Raw genomic sequence first — 24,969 nt, 5'->3', positions numbered from 1 at the left:
AGTTACTCTTCGTTACAAAAATTCAAAGATTCAACGTCCAACCTCTAAGCTATGTCTCTTGCCTATTGATGTGAATGAAACCTAAATTGTTATTTTAAAATAGGTTTAAGATTACTGGTGGTCATATTAACGTAAATTTAAGAGTTATTGTTCAGTATTCAATTTAAGTGTTAAGTTTGTTAATGTTATTAATAAGGATTTTACTTTTATTTCTTATCTTAAACTTGTAAAACTAGTTGTTAAGAATGTTAATTATTTAGAAATTATTTAACAGTGTTTTTTTTTTATCTTACTAGTTTTTATCCTATGAGGGGTATTGTATTATTTTCTTTAATTTTACCTACAGTCCACATATGCAATACATTTTAGCAATAAGTATTAATGGCAAGTGTTTCATAGAAAACCATTTACTATAAGTTTTTTTATTCTTCATAGAGGTGTATAAATGTAATGTAGTAATAAATGTGTGTTACGAAGGACTAGTTAGTCCTTGGCGGGCGGTATGTACAATTTGAAAATCATTATATTATTTAGTTATAATTGTTAGAATATTTCTATAAGGTAAAACTAGATGGCGCTGCCCTGTGTTTAAACATGCTAACGTTTCGTTTTCTAAATTACATATAGTTTAAGAATATTTTTAATAAATTGCTATGCGTTTTCCGGGTACATTGTAGTTTTAATGGCCCTGGCTCTATCGACTGAGAAACACTTAAATTTGTTATCGCCAGACTTTAGATCTGACTTAAAGATGTTATAAATATCTAAAGGTTTTTAATTTTAAAAATATTTTGAATTAAAGATTGTGCAATTAAAGATGTGTCAACTGTAAGAAACTTTAAAACAAAAGCTATATTCAGTGTTCATGATGTAGGTAGGTGAAGTAGGTGGGTCTTGTCGACTTACCTTCACACGTTATCCCATCTCCTTGAAATCCTTGATTGCACTTACAAGTGTATTTTGTGTTGAGATTCATACATGTCGCATTTTCGTCACACGAGTGCCCCATACTGCAGTAGTCCACGCCTAAAATATAGAATAAAATTATTTGAATATAAGTTATTTATAGATTTCAGGTGCACAAAAGTGAGGGGCATTCAATTAATCAACATATACATGATAGATTTCTTAAACATAGCTCAAAAATGGGATGTAGTATTATGCAGTTTAATAGAGTGTCTTTCGTTTGTATCAATTCTGTGTATAAGATTAGGAGTACCTATTTATTTCCGACCCATTTTCTGCGTCAGAGAATATTGGAGTAAGTGCTGTTCTATTAGCAAGAATCTATAATATTTATTGTTTTAATATTATAAATTGTTACGAAGTTTTCTAACGCTTTTAAATTCATGAGATATTAACTCAGTAAAATGGATGTAAGTCTGAAATAAATATAGTATAATTACCTACAAGAGAAAAAAAGTTTCAGACAAAGCATATCACACGAACCAAGCTCACGTTGATATTTCGGCAGTCGTTAGGAAGCTTGTCATGCGATGACAAAATAATTTGACGGTAAAATAGCTGATGCCTCCCTGACATACTTCAACAATGACTGACGTGAGTTTCTACTGGAATTTATGAACCATTTATGTTAACGTGAAATGTATTTTATTATTAAATCAGAACCTTTATTAAACGTATTTGTACATTCAACGAATGTAGTGTAACCCACAAACAGAGGAAAAATTTAAGACTGATAAAAAACTTTTTAACGACAAAGTGTGATACAATTAAATAAAAAAATTGAAAATTCGTTGCCTATGTTCAAATACCGATTCGTCGTGCGTCGCACCAATAATGAGACAGACTCACCCGGACAGAACTTGCAGCACTCGCCGGGCACGGTGAACTGGTCGGGCGCGTCGCACGGCAGCGGCGGGCACGCGGTCTCGGGGTCCACGCGCGTGCACTGCATGTTGCCGTCGTGGCACACGCACTCCGCGCACTCCTTGGGCGCGAACCGCTCGCCGTGCTCGTACAGCGTGCCCTTCAGCAGGCACTGCCCTGCGAGAGAACGGCGGAACTGCACTGACTGTATCGGCTATACATTGTTCTCTACTGATAGAACGGTAAAATCTATTAAGAAATTCATTTGCCTTTATCGAAAACAAGGTTAATTCGATTTTCTTCATAAGCCAATAAAACTAAAATAAAGCAAAAAAAAAACGAAAATTATGAAAAATAAAATGTGGCATGTTTACATTTTGTACTCTGTTCAAGTGTACGGAAGTTCGTGAAGTTAGATTTCAAGGATGAAAGCATAAATAATATAATTAGTATCAAAAGACTAGGTCTAAGAACTTTTGTTACTATCCAAGCATAATATTACTTCTCTTATTAAAGAATGGCATAATTGAATGAAGAATAAGTTATAGATTTAATTATTATTATGGTAAATAGCTCAAAAAGCATCTCTAATGATAACCTAAAGATAGAATTACTTACTAAGACAAGTTGGACAACATTCCCCTGGATGTAATACTGGATTTTTACACTCTGCTCTATCGCACTCTACTGGCCTGCACGTAATCTCGCCATGCTATAATCGAAAGAAATAATATTAAATAATAATTATTAATGATATGTTAGAATTTAAAATTTTAAATAAAAGTGTCTAAAAAAACTTGAATTTGAGACCAAAATATACGTAAAATATATCATACCACGCAGGAGCATCGATTGCAGTCTTTTTGCCAAGTGGCGCCATCAGCGTGTACCGTGCCGTTGGAATAACATGATTTTTGACAATCACACTGTTCCAACCGCGCGAGCCGAGCTTCTGCGCCTACTAACTGAAATTTATCAAAGTAAAAAGTATTATTTAATTTTCTCAAATTCACTTAACGTAATTTACGTACCAAATCTATTTTAATTAAAATACCTTATGTGAAAGGTCATGGATATGCGATGTTAATTCTTGTACAGTCGCCTGGAGTAGTGCAAATTGACCACAAGTAGGGCATTCGGAGTCCAGCCCCGGACACTGCACAAGGTAGCCGTGAGGCCCGCTCACGAGTCTTACCTCTTGAATAGTTCCCTATAAAATCAAACAACAATGCAAACATAATGTAGACATATGTCAGAAAACAATATAAAAAAAAATATTTAAAAATATTATAACTGTCCACGACTTCACGGCTTCACTGAGCGCGGCTTTCGACCTGCGCGAAGCATAACCAGTAACCTACTAAATGCCATGACGTACTCGGTTCCTCACGTTAAAGCAGGGTTACAGGTAGGTGCGTCCTACTTTTATTCTCGTAAAGCGTTTGATTTAGTTGATAACGTCATTTTTGGTATCAAAGATAGCCGAAATTAGCTGTACACCTAAACGGTTTAAATTTTTTGCGAGTTACATATATGAAAGACAAAAGGCAGTATGTGGAGTATAATGGTTACCGTTCTGAGTCTTATTTCGTTAGGTCGGGAGTGAGTCAAGGCAGCAATCTAAAGCTGTTAAAATTTATAATAATGAATTATGATTTACCCGAAGTCGTAACCGAAACAAAGTGTTTGTCTTTCGCAGACGACTTAAAGCATGCTTCTTGCAATTAAGGGAAAAGATGATTGCCACCACGTAGTTAATCGGAATAAAAGAAATAAACTGCAAATTAATGTCGCTAGCTGTTCCATTGTAACATTTAGCAGAACCAAGAAACCACTCCGTTTCAGCTACAAGGTAGTAAGAAATTTACTAACATCAAAGCAATCTCTATACAATATAATGCCCTAATAAAAATTCAGCTTAAGTGTAATGCGATAGTATGGTCTCTACATGAAATAAAAACAGTCTCATGCTCCGGTTTCTTTACCATAGACTTTATGGTGTGTATCCCTTGTATCCTTCGATGTATCCAACGTTGTTCGTGTTGAGCATAGTTGGATACAGTTGGAAAGTAAGAAGGAGCCCTGGTAACTTATATATATTTTAAAAGTTAAGTTTATATTTTAAAAGTACTTCGTCTTATTAATAATCCAGGTCTGTTGCAGTGGATAGGTTTGAGCGTACCGAAAAGGTATTTGACGGAGACGGCGACCAAGCTTGTGTGCTTTGCATTCCACGGCAGAACCGAACTGTTGCGCAACTGCCTATTTACACGATCAATCAGAATCATTTTATTGTTTTAGTTTTGTTGTTCATACCTACAGGTGATTCCTATTTTTATTCTTATTTTTTCTTTTTAAAATGTCTAATGAATTGAGTAGATACTGCTTATAATATTAGATATAAGTAAGAACTAAATAAATAAATAAATATTTATCAATATGTACGACATACCTTAAATAATGAGTGCTTGCTATTTCTCTGGCCAACCCACAGCGATAGCTGAGGCTGGGTGAAATTGCGATCGGGTGGCGGTATAAGGCGCCGATAGAGCGGGTGGCAATCTACGAGCAGCGTGGCCTGTGCGCCAGACACAGCCAACGCCACGCGGTGCCAAGCCCCATCCGCCAATCGAAATGGAAATGTTTCGACCCGAGCCGTCGAGCTCCCAGCTGCCACATAGTGTAACCGTACTTCATCTCGTCGCCCGCTCGACTGCAGCTCCAAGTACCTGCGTATCGCACAGCCCCATAGCTACTGAGTATCGAAACCCGTCGCCGCGCTCTCGGAACCTCCCTCCGAGCGAACTGTTCCGAGGTACACATAAACAAACAACACATATACTCGGACGGCAGACGGGGTGGGACAGGTTTCGAGCGGACCTCGGCTCGCTCTACATCTCAATATCGCTCGTTCGGGAAGGGGACCATGTACCTCGGAACGAATCGCGTTCAATATCGATATAATTAGTTGGTGTCTGATGGAAAGCCACAGGGAGAACGCGATTTGCGACCTTCGATCGCAGACGGAAATACTGGAGGGAGATTCGGCGCCAATCGACGTGCACCTGGCCGGTCGATTCTTCCAATCTAAGAGACGAACTCGATTATCATTGACGATTTAAATGCACAATTACTGATTCCCATGTCGCTTGGAATGCAAGTGCGGAGCCCGGCGAACAGAGTCGAAGCGGAGACGGGCCCTTAACGGTACGACTAACGACAACAACAAGGCAAACATTAAGACGGATCATAAGGTAACGGTTAGACAGTTACAAATAAAACACGTCAAGACACAGAACACAAGACGGACGACGGCGGTGGAGGCGCAGTGAACGCATGCAAGACTCGCCCGCGCACACATACGGCCATGCATAGGTCACGGTAACGCATTGGGTTAACAACGGATGGATCAAGGAGGGCATTCCGAGGCACAGGACATTCCAAGATACATGATTCTCCCCTATGCGCGCGCACGCATGGCGCGAAGCGATGCGTGCGCGCGCAGCGATGTTGAGATCTAGAACTTACCGCTGCGCGTCGCCGAGCTCCGAGTCGCGCCGGGGCGTATCCGCCGGCCGGCCGCCGGTCGCGCCGGTCGTTCATCCTGATTTGTTACCCGACATTAAACGGTAGTCATATTAGATAAATATATCTTTACAATATATCTAGTAGAACAACCACTCTGGTGTAGTGGTGTGACTAGTCTCCTAAAACACCGACGGTTTGCAGGTTCGAGTACCGCTCGGAATGGATGTTTGTATTTGTATAAAATAATATTACTTTCCGGTTTGGATGTCTGTGGATGGATTTCCTTGTGGGTCTCCCCACCATGCCTCGGAGAGCACGTTAAGCCGTCGGTCCCGGTTGTGATCATAAATACCTGATAGCGGTCGTTACTCATAGTAGGGAACGTATCTGACAACGCGCAGTGGATCAGCGTGGTGAATTAAGCTCCAATTCTTCTCCAAAATGGAGAAAAAGGCCTATGCCCAGCAATGAGATGTTACAGGCTGAATGCAATATAATTATAACTAATTTGATTTTTAACACTTATTGATTGAATTTACTAGTTGTCGAAACGTGTATACTAAACATTTAAACAGATAATTCATGCAATAGATACTGTACTAATAACAGACTATTCGTTACTACTTTAGACAAGATCCATACTGTATCAATTCATTTTTGTAGAAAGTTCATCTAAAACGAGAAATGTTACAGTTCTCACTTCGAAACTTGCTAAGGAATACAATTGGTCAGTAAATCTGTGATGAAGTAAGACATAGAAATCACGGAATGTTTCCTTAAAGCCAATCTCGATAGTTTTATAGTTTACGCAAAACTCAATTATTACCACTAAGTGGAATAATTTAAGTGGAATAATAATATTAGGAGGTCGTGATTATTCTATACAAATTAACTGATTCATAACTCAATTTGTTGAAATCTTTTTTGACGACTAATTTTTTTTAAATAATTTGGATCTTGTTTAATTTAGAAAAAACTTACCTGTTGTAGCCATGCGAGAAAGAAATGATCGTGCCGGAGTTAGCGGGATCCTGCCGCAGCGCAGCGAGTAGCGTGAACTCGGGAGAGTGCCGCAGAAGCTCCGCGGCGCGCTCGAACGCTTCGCCCTCCACCTGCAACGACCGCGAGTCCCCTGAAACGGATACAAGGTTAAACTATAATAATAATAAAAACTAAAATTACAAAAATAAAAACAGGAGATAAGTACAAAAGGCCGCCTTATCGCTAAAGAGCGATTTCTTCCAGGCAACCTTTGGACAGTGGAAATGGTATATATGTAGATGGTCAGGTTTAAAGTTTTGATCTAAACACATACATTATTTAGAAAAATAAATAATTATAATCAAATGAAATAAAAATATTTTATTAAGTTAGGGAACAGCAGGAAATATCTTGCTCAAAATTTCTCAAATTGGAAGAACCTCAACCTTACAGAAGATCACAACAATATAATGTTGCTCTCAAGTAGAATTGTGTTCCTGTGGTGAGTAAGGTAGCCAGAGATTGTGGGGAGGGGGTTAGGGCTAGGGCAGGCGTCAGGTATTAGGCGTACAGTAGGGTAATTTGTAACTTTTTTAATATAAAAAATATATGGAAGCTTGGTAAAAGAAAACCAAAGTTGTAGACAACTATATTTTGATTATGTATAAGGAAAAAGTATTTAGACGGGAAAACACACTAAAGTAAAAAGACTTGGATACATTTACTTTTCCACCTTTAAAAAATAAAACAGATATTAAAGAAATACGTAAAGAACGACCTCATTAAGAAAGGTTATGCGGTGTAATAAATTTTGATAAAATCAGTAGTTACGATATATTCTGTGATTTCAAGTCTATGAACGTGGAGTTAGATATACTCGGAACCGTTTGGCAACATGCCAACGTTTAACACTAAATAAACTATTGGTAGCATTTTACACACACCTCAAAAGTTATATAATGATTTAAAATGAGACTAACCTTATTATATTATAAAACCAACATCGGCAAATATTTGTAGTGTGCAACGAATAAAAGGCACATTGACAATATGTCACGAATCAAATGTACGAACGTAATGAAACGATTTTTAAAGGGGAACACAATGACAAAATAATCGCGCGATTCGCACGTGGATGTCGTGATAGAGCCCGCGGGGGGTTAATGGCGTGGCAGGGGAATGACAGGGGATCCAGATTGTGAAGGAAATGTCCTTAATTGCTGTGGAGAAATTTTAATTAAAAATTTTGCCTTCACGAGTATAATCCCTTGCTTATGTAGAGGGTAGATAACGTAACATTTAGGATTTTTGAACTAAAAAAATGCGCTCGATTTTTTTATAGCGGTTACCGTTATAAACTAAACTCATCTTTATTATAATTTCTAGTATTAAAATACCTAAGTAGTGAAAAGATCTAAGTAAAATATCATATAATATAAGTAAGAAAGAACTAAGTTTTAATTTATTAACTTCCTCTTCGTTACTCAGAATGTTATACGATTCTGTCAACGATATGCCATTAAAAGTTCAAAAATTAATTTCGTTTGCAAAGAGAACTTCTAGAGCAATTCTAGAAGTTTTGCGTAGGAAAAATGATCTCAGCTTCAGAGCCAGTGCATCGACCTAGAAACTATTCACGTCAAATCTTTTTAAAACAAGTTGATGCTGTAACTTTGTCTGCTTTATTATATCTACAACTTGTCAAATATAATTATTTGTTAATAATAAGTTACATACGTTGATAAATAAATACAAATATTTTAAGAGTTTTAGTATATTTAATAATACTTGCGCATATAGACGCAAATTAAGATATAATTTTATAAGGTACATGATGACAGAAAAAACCCTCCGGTTTCCTACGTTACTGAAATAACATCGTCACTCCTATTAGAAAAAAAAAATAGTTTCAGGTTCACGGTAAAGGTTACGTATTCAACTTAGATGTATGAAATTGAATTTAAGCGCAATCGTTATAGCGCCTTTACGATTTTCTGAATAGATATAAGGAGATATTTAATTCGTATACACGTATCTATTACATCTTTATTTATTACTAGCTGTGCTCGCGCCATCGTCCACGTGGAATAGTGATTTAACATGTTCAACGTGATTCTTTAAATTGGCATAACTTTTTTATTTATGAAGCGATTGACGAAACATACAGTGAATGTATACAATACAATAGTGTAGTTAAGCTTACCACAATATATTAGTAAAAAACACATCTAAGTCTTTTTCTCATCGTTTCTGAGATTAGCGAGCACAAAGGCATAGACAAACAGATAATTCTGATAATCATTGTTTTGGGTGCTATTTGCGTTGATAAAGGTCTCAATATTTTTTCTCATATATCTTAAAAGTACAGACAGCTACCCGTTACATTTTTATTTATTTATTTATGAATACTTTATTGCACAATATATTAGAGAATTGTACAAAAGGCGGGTTTAATGCTAAAAGCATTCTCTACCAGCCAGCCTTAGGACGTACAAGAGCAGGCGTTTGTAGGTGTGTAAAATTGAGTATTAGTAAAATTCACATCAAGAAGAAAAAAGGGAGGAAATATAAGGTAACGTTAGTGGCAATCGTTATATTATATATACGAGCAAATAATTCATATATATACCATACAAATATATACATACATAAACAGATATATTATTATATATATATTGATTATTTATTATTTGAAATAAACATTACTTTCAATACGTTAATGATAAAATGTAATACTTTCAACACGAAATAAGGCTTATCTTTATAAAGTAAGTAACTAAAAGGCTTTTGGCTAATTGGATCAAAATGATGGTTAAGCGATGAATAATTCTGCGTGTCTTCCCTTTAATAGACTCTCTCCCTAAATTCTTGTTATTGAATATGTATTACGAACACCAACATATCTTGGCCCATGCTACAGCATTTCTGAAAGAAAATTCAATGCCTTTAAATATTAAGAAAACTCTTACTCTGTTGGTTATTACGACCCATTTATTTGAGGGTAAGATATTTTAAAATAGCATTATATTCCATTTTCTTTTTTGCTTTACGGAGACGAAACATTTGGTTATAGAGGTTGTAGTTAGTTATGTTTTCAAACAAATATTTTAATAATTTATTATTATTTAAGGTTTAAGGTTTAAAGAATTTTATTCCCGAAAAACAAATTCAAAATATTTGCCTTATAAGTAGGAACTTAGTTAACGGAATAGAATATAATTAAGTTGTTTTATATATTTTAATTACTTACTTACTTTACTTACTACATTATTTACATTAATATCTACTAGTGGTCGTCCAGTGGTCGAAATTCGACCATAATTAATTTAAATTATAAGTATGAACATTAAACAAAAGAGTATAATTGCGTATTTGTATCAAAAACATTGTAGTGTGTGTAATGTTTTATATTGATTTAATGTATTTTTATGCATAATTAAAAAAAAAAAATTAGCATTCTGCACTCCTTCTCTACATGAACTATTAGTGTTCGAAATTTCATACGCCTCCGTCCGCACAATTGTCGTATAAAGGGGTACAAAGTTTTTGCTTCACGTATTAATATATAATAGTGGTCGTCCTGTAATCGAATCGACCATAATTAATTTAAATTATAAGTTTAAACATTAGATATTAAGGTTCATCTTGTCAAAGACATACTATATACTTCTATAATAATAAACAAAAGATATATACTCTTTTGTTGTTTAAAGATATATATTCTCTTGCGTGTGTCAAATACGTGGTATGTGTAATGTTATTTTTGAATTGATGTATTTGCATTATTGATTTGATGTATTTTTTATGCATAATTTTGCAAAAATATTAGGATTTTGCATTCGTTCTCTACACAAACTGTGAGTGTGCGAAATTTTATACTCCTCCGTCCACGCAATTTTCGTAAAAAGAGGTACAAAGGTTTTGCTTCACGTATTAATACATAGATAACAATAATATAATATAAACTCTAGTGAAAGACAATTAAGTAATTCTAGAAGTATTTTTAGTTCGACGACAAGCACTCCACAAAGTATTAAACATCAAAGATACTATTCAATATCGGGCACTATAATACTTTTATTCATATATCGATTTTGATTAAGAAATTCTAAAAAGAAAAAGTACCATTACAAAAAAAATGAATTAAATCCATGTTTATATAATCAATAATAATTATTCCTTTTGACCGTACCACTGATACATATTCCTGTGTAATCTTGCATAAACTCCAGTAATGAGAGATCATTAAAATTTGATATATTGTACAAATCACTTCCAGCTATCGTCCATAGGCACCGTTATTTATTTTATTCCATAACGTGACAGCAATAACGTATTATTGTTCTTCATAAGCGACCCCAAAATGTTTTGGTTTCATTAAATCACCCTTGACGAATTTATTGCATACAAATATTTGTAAGGGATTATGCAAACATTACTGGATAGCTCCCCGCGGTGAATATATTTTATTGGTGATTGTTTCATATGACCAGTAACACTCGTAAACTCTCAATAGACCGTAGGTATTAGATCAAAGACTGATATTAAAAATAGCGTCGAATGTTGTTCCCTCAATTGATGTATGTTGAAAAGGGAAACTTCACTGATAATTCAGTCATTAAAGTTTTTTCATTTTTAGTAATTTTATAATATAACTTAACATGATGTTTTATATAAACACAAGTAGTAGTAGCAATGCTAACGTAATAATTAAATCATTTTTAATCGACCCTATTATTGGCTTTAAATGTTTAGTAAAAAAAATATTATAACATTTTTTTAAACTTTATATTTTCATTTCACTAAATATTTATTAAACAGGCATAGGCTTAAGCGTGTCACATGACTTCACTTTAGAATTATAACGGATCGGTGAGCAAAATCACTGCAGCTCAGTGACGCAGGCGACCAATAATACCCTCAGAAAGTCATAAGCTATAACTCCGAAAACAATTTAGTGTTCCGTCGTGATAAAACTTGTCGAAATATTTAATTTTAAATTAGAAGTATAAGGTCTTTATTATTGGTCAGTATTATGGTAGAGTTTTCCAAACTATTTTTATTATTTACTAGATGACCCAGTGAGCTTCGTATCATTATGATATATTACTAGCAATACCCGTGCGAATAATTCGCATTAAATGATTTTAATAATTAATTATTTTACAAAAATAAAAGCAATAATAGATTTCTTAGTTTTGGAATCCGGTAGAACAAGCAATTATCTACGCTTCAGCCTGTAATATCTCACTGTTGGGCATAGGCTTCTTTCCTCGTGTAGGAGAAGGATCAGAGCTCAATCCACCACGCTGCTCCAATGCTGGTTGGCGGATATATTCCCTACTATGAGTAACAATCGCTATCAGGTGTACATGATAACAACCGGGACCGACGGCTTAACGTGCTCTCCGAGGCACGGTGGGGAGACCCACAAGGACTGCACAAACATCCAGACCACGGCAAACATCTGTATGCCAATACAAATACCCGCAACTGCCAGCGCAACAGCCACAAACCAGTGCTGTGACCGTTGCACCATATATAAAATGATATATAATTTATCTGGAGTAATGGTGAGGTTTTATAAAGGCATCAAATGTTTTCCAGCTAGAAACATTTGGAATAGGCTAAAAGCCATTAAGCAAAGAACTGACGGAAAAAATTAAATTGTTGTTTTTTAGTATTTTTCATTACTTATTATTTATATTCACATCATCTCACCATTTAAACCTTCCCTGAACTGTCACAAATAATTTAAGATGAAAATCAGCAAAATCGGCCAAACCACTCTCGAGTTTTAGCGAGTAGAACAGCATTTGATTTTTATATGATAGAGGAAGAAGATAGAAGGTAGATGGATAGGCTAGGCTTTAGAGTAAGAACCGCATTTTGAAGTTAGATAGGTTAGGGGTATTTTTTTTTGTAACCAAATTATGTCGATAAACAGTAAAATTTTGAGCTTAGATAATTCGGTTCTTAATCTAAAGCCTTTCCGATGGATATGCAATTTTATTGGAACGCCGGCAAAAGTCCTTATAGCACTCATGTATGTTAAAAAGTTACTCAAGGTTAAAAGTAAAAATTTCAGTTTTTTGGATTTTTCTCGAACAGTAGTCATCACTATTTTTGTGTATATTTTATATTACATTACGTGTTGCAGGACTCACAAGAGAATGACACAATGTCATTAAATGTCCTGCGATAGACATATAAACAACGTGTAAAGAAATACAGGATACAATGGGTTGGTCATTGTCTTGAATTTTGTTTCTATTCGCATGAGGACATAATGTTCGTTATTTTCTTTGTCATATTTCTATTTCCGTCAGTAAAGATTACTCTCCATAAAATGACCTAGAGACATATCCTAATGTATAAGATGAAATGCCCGATTTCGTCTGCGTTTATTATTGGAGCTACGCTTCTACGTACCGTAGCGTGATGATTTAAAACCTTTCTTGCCAGGGAAATTTTGAAGTGAAACTTGAAAAGGTGGTGTATGAATTGCACATATATACTTTTTTTTTTACTGTTTATCGCGTTCCCGACTATAAAAAAGGTCAGGCTCAACCATATCATGTATCTGGACCGGATCAGGATAGAATGAGGCATGCCAGATCCGGCAAATCTATTTTTCATCTCCCTAAATGTTAAGGGTAGTCCACCACTAAATATTTTTTTTTAATTTTAAGATAAATTATTTATTTTTTTATGATACAACATTAAAAAATACATACAACTCTAAATTTTCAACCCTCTACGATCAACCCCATTTTTAAATACCGTTTAGCGGCAAGACAACGTTTGCCGAGTCATCTAGTATAAGTTATGAAGTTTGTTCGTTGAAATATGCCTTCAATAGACATATTTCATCCCAAAAACGAACCTAGAAAATTCTAACTCACGCTCTAGGTTTTCAGTTAATAGTGTAAGACATATGAGCTTACTACAATTTACGAATAGAATTTCGAAATATGTATGTCATTAATTTTACTTGGTTGTAAACTAATTTTTCAGTAAAATGTCTATCTGTTTATTTATCAGAGAACCCCAGCGTAGTCAATGGCTGTCACAACGATAGCATTCAATACGCCTGTCTCTTGCAAACTGAAAGCCATTACCGTTTTTTTGACAATGCGCCTGTGTTTGATAGGTCTGCTATGAAAATCGATCTGGAATATATAAGATATGAAGCAAAAATATTGTTAACATTTTTCAAAGTCCTTTTTTGTTTGGTTGCATGCTTTATATATTCACGATTAAATAGATTCTATTAATATTTCAACCAGACAAACACTAGTCGACAAAACGCAATATTTAATGCCACTAGTTGTTTTTTGTATTTCGATTAATTTAGAAGAACCTTTTAAGCTCCAAACTTTATTGAATTTTTAGTTTAGATTTGATCGAGATATTCTTACAATTAAAAAAGTGGGCAGTTTTTTTAATAAATTGATCTAAAATTTTTTTTTATGATATTGCGGGTATGAAAACGAGGATAATTTGTTTGCTAGCAAACGAAAATAGCGACTTCAATTACTTTCAATAAGTAATACAACGTAAGTAGACGAAAAAAATTAACAAACACAATAGACGTCACTACGATTTTCGAGGGTTTCCCTCGATTTCTCTGGAATTCCATCATCAGATCATGGTTTCCTTATCAATAGTACCATCCTTGGGATATATCCTTTCCAACAATATATATATATATATACGGTCGAACTAAATAACCTCCTCCTTTTTTGAAGTCGGTTAAAAAAAGGTTGTTCGGTATAGTCGAACTAACTTATTTAAGTTAGTTCAACTTTAAGTTAGTTCAAAAAAAAAATGATTGATAGATCCAATATACAATAAATGACAGAACAATACGATATAAAAATATAAAGATTTTATATTAGTACTTGTCTTGTAATCTTACTAATAATTACAGGGAGAGATAATACGCAGCCACTCCTAAGAAATATCTGGTCCAGATGTTACAGTCAACCTGTCAGCATGGTGCTATATTTCTAAACAGACGCCGCTAGGACAATAGGCCTCGGCGTTTGACACCGGCATTACAATGCCTTCCCCATGAATTAGGGCGTCCAGACACCCTTCGACAATTACGCAAGCTTTGCGTCTAGCTTAACGGTGCGTTTTAAGTACATATAAGTGAATCGTGCGAAACTTCGGACTCTACCAGTAGGGGTGTTAATAATATATATTTTTTATTATTATTTTTTTATTTTGAAGTACTGCAAATTGATTAATTTTTGTATTATATCTAAGAATCTATTTTGAGTTTTGTCTTGAGTTGATGCCAATTTTTCCATAATATACACTTTAATAGTTCCTATTTATAAATTATACGCGATAATATTTTGACACAATCCATATAACTTGAACATGAATATAAGTTTGTTGCCAGCTTTATTTCATTTCGACAGATTTTAGGTCACGCAGTGATGCTTTAATCATCGTTTGTGGCGGCTCAGTAAGAGATGTGCCTTATGTGTCGGCCGTATTACGACCGTTTTATCGATAATGGGCTTGTTTCGAGGGAAAGCCCCAGAGGATTACAATCAATTGTCCTCGGAAGATTAAATTGGGCAATTTCGAGTAATAGAAAATTGTGTAATAAATAATAAATACAGTTCTAATTTCTAAACGTTGTTAAAATATCATTGATCAAAGTCAATCTGTTTTATTTTGTTTAAAATATTCAAAAGAACGTTGGTTGTATTGTATCAAATATTTATTATATTAATGTAGTATGTAATGTATGCAATATTAATGTAGTATTATTTATTGTAAATAAATTTAGATTAGAATAAAAGTTACCAAGAACAAAAAAGTGTGTCTGTATCATTTTTTTCTAACTTTAATACTTTCAATCCCTACTAATATTATGAATGTAAGTTTGTTTGTTACGCTTTCACGCAAAAACTACTTAACCGATCATCATAAAACTTTGTACATATATTTTTGAAGGTATTGGAAGTAGCATAGGATACTTATTATTGAAAAAAAATCATTACGAGCGAAGCCGCTGGTAAAAGCTAGTTGTATAATAAATAAGAAGTTATTAAAAATAATTATGCTTTTAGAAATGTAAAATTTTATGGGAATGTATAGGCAATAAAGTCGAAACGAATTGCTAGTGAACTGATTAACGAATGATTTATGAGAAAATAAGTAACTAAAGAATCGGAAACGGCACTAAAGAATTTAGCCACCCCCTCTCTTCCCGTGGGTGTCGTAAGAGGCGACTAAGGGATAACAAGGTTCCACAACCACCTTGGAACTTGGGAAGCCGACCGATGGCGGGATAACCATCCAACTGCTGGCTTTGAAATACACAGGCCGAAGACGGGCAGCAGCGTCTTCGGTGCGACAAAGCCAGTACTGCGGTCACCAACCCGCCTGCCCAGCGTGGTGACTATGGGCAAATCACATGAGTTCGCGTTATTTTTGGCGTAAACTTGTGGAGGCCTATGTCCAGCAGTGGACTGTATAGGCTGTAATGATGATAATGATGAAGTAACTACTTTTCCTATACCCTTATAATTATATGCATGTGTGGCGAAAGAGATTAAAATTATACTTTTTTTCATTAAAATAAATAGACTTTTTCAAGAGAAAAACCGATCTAATCAATGTAATGGACGTAACAGAATATTAATTGATAGCTAGTGCAAATTTGTTAGATTACACATCGTAATTAACTGCTGATTACAACTCATTGCTTTTATGTTTATATTGCAGTAAAAATAAGTAGAAAATAGTTATTAAATTAATCATACAAAATTTAAAAGAAATTTTGACGCTATACATATTACTCTGAAATATTTTTGAGTTAATTAAATAAAGCAACAAATAAAGTTCACTGCAATAAATCACGAAAATTAGGAATAGGAAGAACGTAAAACTAACAAAAGAATCTATCTATCAACAAACAATCCAGAATACATAACCAAAATATAAATCTATCAGAGACTAACTGACATATCCCGGCACGTGCCACAAAGCACCCAAAGAGTTATTTCATCGAAGAATGTCAATCAATTCCCTTTTTTCTTAGTTTTGATGTTCTCCTCCAACAAACTCAGCGACAAAAAAGGGTCAGCTCCCTTTCGAATTTTCCGGAAGCAAAAACAATTCATTGTTCCGACAATAAACCGGATTGCAGCAATATACCAAGATTTTATTATGAGTTCATTTTTTATTTTAACGTTTTACGGACTCGTTCATTTAAAAAGATTAAATTACAAAATTTAACATCACAAATTAAAATTTTCAAAAAAGCATTCACAAATAATTGTGTAAACTTAATTACGGGAATGTGTTGCACTATCATAGAGTACGATATGTCATTAGTATTACGTTGATAGCTTTAATTGCGGCAAATTTCAAGCATAAGGTGAAAGAGATCATTTATTTCTCAAAAGAATACAATGTAGTTAGTTACATGAGAAATTACATGCTCTACCTTAAACATAAATATATGTGTCGCAATGTCGCAATAAACAATTTATAGTTGAGACAAGAATAAAAAATATCGAGGGTAGGATTATAATATCTGTACACTAAATCAACAGAAAAATGCGCAACTGGAAGTGTCATTGTTAGGGATTTATTTTATGTTTCACTATAATATAATAAAAATTAATACTCCATCTATCAATGTTGGACCAAAGAAATATTTTTGTTATTTGACCTTTTATTTATTTATTTATTTTTATTTTCCTTGCTAAATTATAAAATTTGTAGTTTACTTCTGATTTAATTGCATTCATGTATTTTAATTTTTGATTTCGTATTTTTATGACATTAAAATATCATGATTATATTGATCGATTTTTGTGTAGCTTTTGAGTAGTTTCTTCATAATAAAAAGCGACTTAGCTTCCTTAATGTTTTTTGGCTGTTTATTGTACAGTTGAGCACCTTCGAACATTACTCATCTTTTCTCATAGTAATTACGTGGTTTAAAAAATATAATTTTAGGAGAAACAAACTTATTTATTTAAAAAAAAGACAGAAAACCGAACACTTAACTTCTATTTATTACTCATTTTTACAAATATAACAATTATCACAAAAATTAACCTTAACCACTAACTTAATCGAAAATAATGACCGAGAATTACAATTTTAATTAACCAAGCAAACAACCATTACTTTGAATATAAAAATGATCAACGGACTCGTCATGAAACAACGACCTATCGTTTCGAAAGCCGAGAAGCAAATGAGCCCTCTGAACGGGTAGGGACTGCTTTTATTGACGTTGTTGCATGACGTTACAAAACGTATTAGCGGGTAGGGAACTATTTTTATTAACACTGTTGCACGACGTCACGAAACGTATTAAAATAATCGATATTATGCTAACACGGCCTCTCCTGACCGTGCGCCGTCCCCGGTGCACATTTTCACCACGAACGCCGTCGGTGGACGCTGATAAGGACTCGAGCTCGCCGTCTCCAGGGAGAACTCCTGGGGAAGCAGTAGCAGGAGCCGTCGAAGGCCCAAGCTGAGCATTGTCACATTCATCGTCTGTAGCAGACTCTGGCAGAAGGAAAATATCCTGGCTGAAGAACCTCCGTGAATGGTTTAATCTAAGTACTCGCTCTCTCTTCCGTGCTGCAGCTTCGAAGATTAAGATAGCCATGATGGTCGCCAACCTTCGTAGAGAAGAGGCACCGTAAGAAGAAGAAGATCAACGGACAGAGGCAGTATTACGCGATATCCACTATGTGATCAACGGACAGAGGCAGTATTACGCGATATCCATCGTGTGATCCAGGGACAGAGGCAGTATTACGCGATATCCACTATGTGATCAACGGACAGAGGCAGTATTACGCGATATCCATCATGTGATCCAGGGACAGAGGCAGTATTACGCGATATCCCTTGGGCAGAGGCTGTATTACGCAATACCCATCACACAACATTTAGTTTACCTTACGGGCAGAGGCAGTATTACGCGATACCCACTATGTGATCCAGGGACAGAGGCAGTATTACGCGATATCCCTTGGACAGAGGCAGTATTACGCAATACCCATCACAGAAAGCAGACAGAGGCAGTATTACGCTTGTCTCAAATAACAAAACGGTCATTTTGTCACGTCGTGCCAGCAACGTGCAGGTACCATCGCACGTGTATAGCTCCGCACCACGCCGCACCCATATACGGAGCCACCACACGCATGACTACGCCGACACGCGTGACCACACGTGAAGGCGTCTCACATACCACACTATTCATGTACATTGCCTCTCTCTTCCCGCGAGTGTCGTAAGAGGCGACCAAGGGACAACACAGTTCCGCCACCACCATGGAACCCAAAAAGCCGACCGGTGGCGGGACAACCATCCAACCGCTGGCCCCGAAATATACAGGCCGAAGATGGGCAGCAGCGCCCCCGGCGTGACAAAGCCAGCCCCGCGGCCACGAACCCGCCTGCCTAGCGTGGCGACCACGGGCAAAACACACGAGTTCACGCCACGCTTGGCGCAAACTTGTGGAAGCCCATGTCCAGCAGTGGACTGTATAGGCTGTAATGATAATGATAGCAGAGACTCCACGTTTGCTTACCCGTACTGCTACCATGACGGTGTATACCAACCGCTATCGAAGAATACGAAGCACGTGTCCGGCGTCCACTCGCCGAGCCACTGAACCATGTGTTCAGAGGCTGCTCGTATCGTCTTACCATAGGAGCCTGCCAGCAACTTCAACTCGTATCGGTTATGCGGGAGTGCGCTAAGCACACTGTAAGTGCTTGCTAGATTTTAATCACAAAGACAAGGTCCTCTGCAGCAAAGATTCGCCGTTTCTTAATAATTTGGCAATACAGATATAGCCTGTAAGACCTAGAAATTGGTTAACCTGTCTTGCGTTGGTAGGCTTCGGTGACTGAATAAGTGGCTCAATTTTACTAAAGCTCGGCCTCACCTGACCTTGGTAAATTAATCAACCAAGATATTCTATCTGTTTCTAAAAAGATACTCGACTTAAAGCTGCTTCACGTTCTATCCTGCTTCACACAATCATTTAACCACGACTGCGCTTCATCCCGTAAACAACTACCCATACGACCTAAACTCGCGACAGAAATTAAACGACGAACGATCTTTTTTTTTTTTTTTTTTTTTTTTTTTTATGGCAGGCATTTGACCACAATCTCACCTGATGTTAAGTGACGATGCGGTCGAAGGTGGAGCATGCCTGCCTAATAACAGCCTATTCACTCTGGCCTTGAAGGCACCCAGATTGTATCGTTCGGGAAACACAGACGCGGGCAACGAGTTCCATTCCTTAGCTGTGCGCATCAGGAAAGTAGAGCCAAAGCGTTTTGTGCGCGTAGGTGGCATATCGATGACATAAGGATGGAACGATCGACCGCGCCTAGAGTCCCGATGGCGGAAGGTTGTTGGGGGAATTAGATCGTGTAATTCCTTCGCACACTCACCTAAATATATTTTGTAGAGCACCGACAGACGAGCTACCCTACGCCGATGATCGAGACTCTGCAGCTTGGTGTCTGTCAGAGTAGGGTCACCTATGAGTCTCTTAGCTCGTTTTTCCACCGAGTCCAAAGTTGCCAGTTAGTATTTGGCGGATCCATCCCAAAGATGGCAGCAATACTCCATACAAGACCGAACTTGTGCTTGGTATAGTTGAAGCAGCTGTTCTGGAGTGAAGTATCGCCTGACCTTAGAGAGAATACCTAGTTTTTTTGTTGCAGTTTTTGCTTTGGACTCGATGTGTTTCCCAAAGTTCAGATTGGACGATAGCTCTACACCGAGGAGCTGTAGGGAGTCGGTAATTTCCACAGAAACATCCCGGAAAGTCGGAGCCAGGTGTAAAGGGCTCAGTTTAGAGGAGAACACACACGCCTGTGTTTTTGTAGCGTTGAACGTGACCAGATTGGCATCGCCCCATTCGGAGACTGCCTGGAGGGCGACGTTCAAGCGGCTGACCATATCCTGTCGACAAGACTGGATTACATCCTTACTAGCTCTTGCACTCGAAAAGTATCTGTCCGTCACTGTGCAGTCGTCAGCGTACCCAAAGGTACCGGGGACGAGCAGATCGTTAATATGCAGCAGGAAGAGGGTAGCGGACAAGACTGATCCCTGAGGAACATCAGCGTCGATAGCCTTTTGGTCCGACGAGTACCCGTCAAGGACAACTTGTATTGAACGTTCGCTCAGGAAGTCAGAAATCCAAGTGCAAAGGCCAGGTGGAATACCATATGAAGGAAGCTTGCTTATAAGGCTCGCGTGCCAAACCCTGTCAAAGGCCTTCGAGATATCGAGAGACACGGCAAGTGCTTCGCCGTGTTTGTCAATGGCCTCACTCCAAATATGTGTGGCATACACTAGAAGGTCCCCAGTCGAACGGTGCTGGCGGAAACCGTACTGCCGGTCGCTGAGGAGATCGTTACCTTCCAAGTGGGCCAAGAGTTTGTTGTTAAGTTCACGTTCCATAGTCTTACAGAGTATGGATGTGACCGAGATGGGACGGTAATTGACAGGGTCTGCACGACTACCTTTTTTGGGCACAGGCTGCACGTTGGCAAGCTTCCAAGACTTCGGCACTTTGCCAGTCTTAAGTGACAGGCGGTACAGGCGTGTAAGAGGTGGAGACAACTCTGGGGCACAGGTACGCAGGACTATCGCTGGTATACCATCCGGTCCGCTGCCCTTGTTCACGTCTAGAGTTTGCAGGATTTTAAGGATCTCTTTTTGGCGTATGCGTACTTATGCCATAATGCAGTCAGCACGAGTTGAGATTGGTGGAGCTTTTCTGCTACTGCGTGATAACCGTTCGCGATTCTCCGAACACAGCCTGCGTGGTTGCAGGCAACGTTCAGTAAGTTGACACGACGCACACTCGCGACGATTGCACACACCTGAGATAACCTTTCATCGTCAGATTCACTTCGCGATCTATGACGACGGCGATTTACCCGTGACGGCCTATTGCGCGTTTGTTCGTTCCTTATAGATTTACCGCGGGACTGCCTATTTTCACGGCTAGGAGTCCTGCCTGATCGACTATGTAAACACGAACCGCACGATCGTGAACGCGGCATGACGATTTCAAATTAACGGCTGTTTGCTTATGAAGTGGTGTCGTAAGGAGCAATCCCACTTCTGATTTTAGGAGAAACAAACTTATTTATTTAAAAAAAAAGACAGAAAACCGAACACTTAACTTCTATTTATTACTCATTTTTACAAATATAACAATTATCACAAAAATTAACCTTAACCACTAACTTAATCGAAAATAATGACCGAGAATTACAATTTTAATTAACCAAGCAAACAACCATTACTTTGAATATAAAAATGATCAACGGACTCGTCATGAAACAACGACCTATCGTTTCGAAAGCCGAGAAGCAAATGAGCCCTCTGAACGGGTAGGGACTGCTTTTATTGACGTTGTTGCATGACGTTACAAAACGTATTAGCGGGTAGGGAACTATTTTTATTAACACTGTTGCACGACGTCACGAAACGTATTAAAATAATCGATATTATGCTAACAATAATATCATAGGCAGATCTTAATTTAACTTTTTGTATTTCTCGCTATTTCGTAAAAGATATTTTAGAGTGTAAATTTTTGTTTCATATTTTAAGTTTCAATAAGCAATTATAATAAATATAAGTTTGATGAACTTCATAAGACAAATTTTCTTGTAAATGTTTTGATGGAGGTGAATAAATCGTTGTTAAATAAAAAAATATTAATTTATGTTGTGCTACTTGTAAAGGGTCTAAGGTTGTTTATGCCGCTCCTATTAATAAAGTTTATTTAGATTTTATTTTATGGATATGTGGTTTCCATGTGAATTTACTATCCAATAATAACCCTAAACAGTTTTCTTCTTTGTATATAGCTAGTGTCATCTGCAATGTAACGAGATATTACGGACGGTTTTTATGAGATTGATATTTACTACTAATTTTTCTAAGTCCTTTAATTATAATATTTTTGTTTCTCCGATTTCATATTATTTAATTCGGTTGTTAGGTTGTCAGTATTTAGCGAGACCACTCCAGCACTGTGCCGGGGTCCGGAGGTTTAGTCCGGGCCTCCCGCCAGGTCGAGGTGGCAAATGCTAGCGCGACTCCATATCACCCCACCCAGGCTAACGACTGCTCACACGTGGTGGTTTTTTAGTCAGTAGTAGTCTGACATAACCCTCTGGCACCCCCGCGCCGGAGGGTATCCATGATGGATTTTCCCCACGTAAAAAAAAGTTGTCAGTAGTTACTTTGATATCGCTTATTACTGCTGATTGTCCCGAGTCCTTACTACAATGAGATGCCGCTGAAAATTCCGAGAATTCATAAGGCTTATTGCAACTTGACAAATTCGGTTGCGAATTACTGCGGCTGCCACTTAAGTCACTTCCAGTAGATGAAAGTAACTAACTCATAGTATATCAGTCGCGGTTACTTACGGGTAAATCAGCTAATATTAATTGAGAAGAAAGAGCTTGTCTCTTTTCGTCGAGGGTATGAAAAGCCTCTACCTTGTTGACTTTTATATTGTCACTTAGTAGTAAAAGTTGTAAGAGCACAAAAACTTCTCCACGATTTAAGTTTCTGATTTCATGAGATTAAGGGGCGATTTTTGTGATATTAATTAGAAAATCAGGAATTATAGAAATACACGTCTGCTCTGTGCGATACCAAAGCGAGTGCATATGCAAGTATCGATACTAAAATAAATATGGTATTTGATAAATTATTATGACTTTTTAATTCTGATTTTGTCAATAACTACATTAATATACATAGGCCTGCTGGTAAAAAAGTTTATTAATATAATTTAAAATTTATACGAATAATAAAATGCGGAAAAAGACCATACCTCTACATAAGATATTTGGATATAAGTATGTTGTATGTTGTATGACGCTTATTTAAAGCAAAAGCTCTGCGTTTCAAATAAGGGATCTTAAAAACTTTTTGACTTTTGATAATTTTCACGTTTTTCTTATTTTTACCTTTAGAAACAGTTACGAAATGTTTCAAATTATAAGCAATAATTTTATGCGACTTTACAGTTATCAAATAGGTGACTTGAAATCGGAGTAGGTTCTATTTATTTCAACACCGACACCTCGACGTGTTACTGATTACTCAGACATTAAAATGTAAAGAGGCGTGGTAGTCGACTTCAAATAGAGCCTCTGTTTGAAGTCGACTACCACGCCTCTTTAAGTAAAATTGCACTCACAATGGATTGCACTTTGCACCTTGCGATGTTTACGGTATATCGTATTACCTACATACTATGTGTCTTTCAACTACAGTAATTTCTCATTTTATATTATATTTCAATAGAACGTTTTCCTTTTAGAAGGACATTTCTGTTATTTGTTTATTAATTTTATTATAAAACACACTTTCATGCCTTCTTATAGGAATATAATCATTATAATAAGAATATATAATCATAATATAATCATTTTAATAAGAATATTTAAATAATTATTATTTTTAAAAACATATAATACGAAGAAAATTTGTATTCTATTACAAAAAAGACTACTACATACATACCATTATATATAGACATACTGACCATTCATAGAAATGGATGGAGGCAATTATTTCAGTAGTCTATATTTTTTTTATTCCATTTGAACGAACCTTGCTATATTTATAATTTACAAAGTTTTATTGGAGGAATACTTTTTTGGAGACATACCTACCTACCTGTTTTTGAAACGCAGGCAATCAAGCAAACATTAAAAAATGTTGGTTTAATTTTAAGGTTTAATTTTAAAACAGTTTATAAATGATTTTAAATTATTATACTCCATAAAACATTAGATTCTAACATTAGTCATAATAATTGTATTGAATTGATTTATGCTGTTCTAAAATTTATTTTTACTGCAGCTTTAAATAAAATGTATGTGACTTTAGGATAACGTTACTTATCCCTTTCACTTATCCCTTTTTTTATTTTCCAGATAAGGAGTGGGTCCCAAATTATTTTTTGACTCCTACTAGATACATGCTACTTTTGATACATGAGTATATTTCAACAGAATAATGTTTCCATAACTTAATTTTTCTATTTCAGTTGCTCATACAAGTAGTTTGTTTATGAAAGGCATGGCTCAGATAATAGTGTGGTGTTTACCTTGTAGAGCGTAGGCGGTGCGCTGCGGCTGCATGCCAGGAGCGGAGCTGACGCCGGCACGCGTCGTGTTGTGCAGCGACAGCGCGGCCAACAAGTCGAGCTCGGTGGCTGGAACAATGTATTTTAAATTTTACTTCCCTTTTTTAGTTACGACTATTACAGTAAGCTAGGAATTCTATCGTATGAAATATTTGATTTTCCCGAAGGCTATGCTCTAGCAAAAACGCATGTTCTACATTTGAGTTCTCATAGATATATTTAGACTCTTTAAAATTTTTGATTAATGTCAGTTTCATCTGATATAAAACTAAAAAGGAGAGTTCGAAGTACTCCAATAAATTGTCATCTATTTTATTCTATATAACTTTTAGTACTAAGAAGACGAGTACGAGTCCGAAACTCTGCCAATTTTTGCATTTTCAATGATCGTTGAACAAGTTGTAGTAAAAAAA

At 36.4% G+C, this 24,969-nt stretch overlaps 1 protein-coding gene across 1 annotated transcript in view; it reads right to left on the bottom strand.

The window, feature by feature from the left end:
* Positions 1–24,635, bottom strand: part of LOC123670173 (protein kinase C-binding protein NELL1-like) — a gene marked incomplete at its 5' end in the record, with an annotated part of 40,335 nt that extends 15,700 nt beyond the window's left edge. The window contains 8 exons of the mRNA XM_045603683.1: positions 907–1,026; positions 1,816–2,007; positions 2,449–2,542; positions 2,667–2,795; positions 2,885–3,040; positions 4,283–4,559; positions 6,340–6,490; positions 24,518–24,635. Coding sequence (XP_045459639.1) covers positions 907–1,026; positions 1,816–2,007; positions 2,449–2,542; positions 2,667–2,795; positions 2,885–3,040; positions 4,283–4,559; positions 6,340–6,490; positions 24,518–24,635 — 1,237 coding nt within the window. The remainder of the gene's footprint in view (positions 1–906; positions 1,027–1,815; positions 2,008–2,448; positions 2,543–2,666; positions 2,796–2,884; positions 3,041–4,282; positions 4,560–6,339; positions 6,491–24,517) is intronic.
* Positions 24,636–24,969: the final 334 nt, after the last annotated feature.

Source organism: Melitaea cinxia, chromosome 4 (assembly GCF_905220565.1).
Source record: "Melitaea cinxia chromosome 4, ilMelCinx1.1, whole genome shotgun sequence".
NCBI lineage: Eukaryota > Metazoa > Arthropoda > Insecta > Lepidoptera > Nymphalidae > Melitaea > Melitaea cinxia.
The sequence above is the reverse complement of the archived record's forward strand: the minus strand, read 5'-3'. Positions and strand labels throughout refer to the sequence as shown.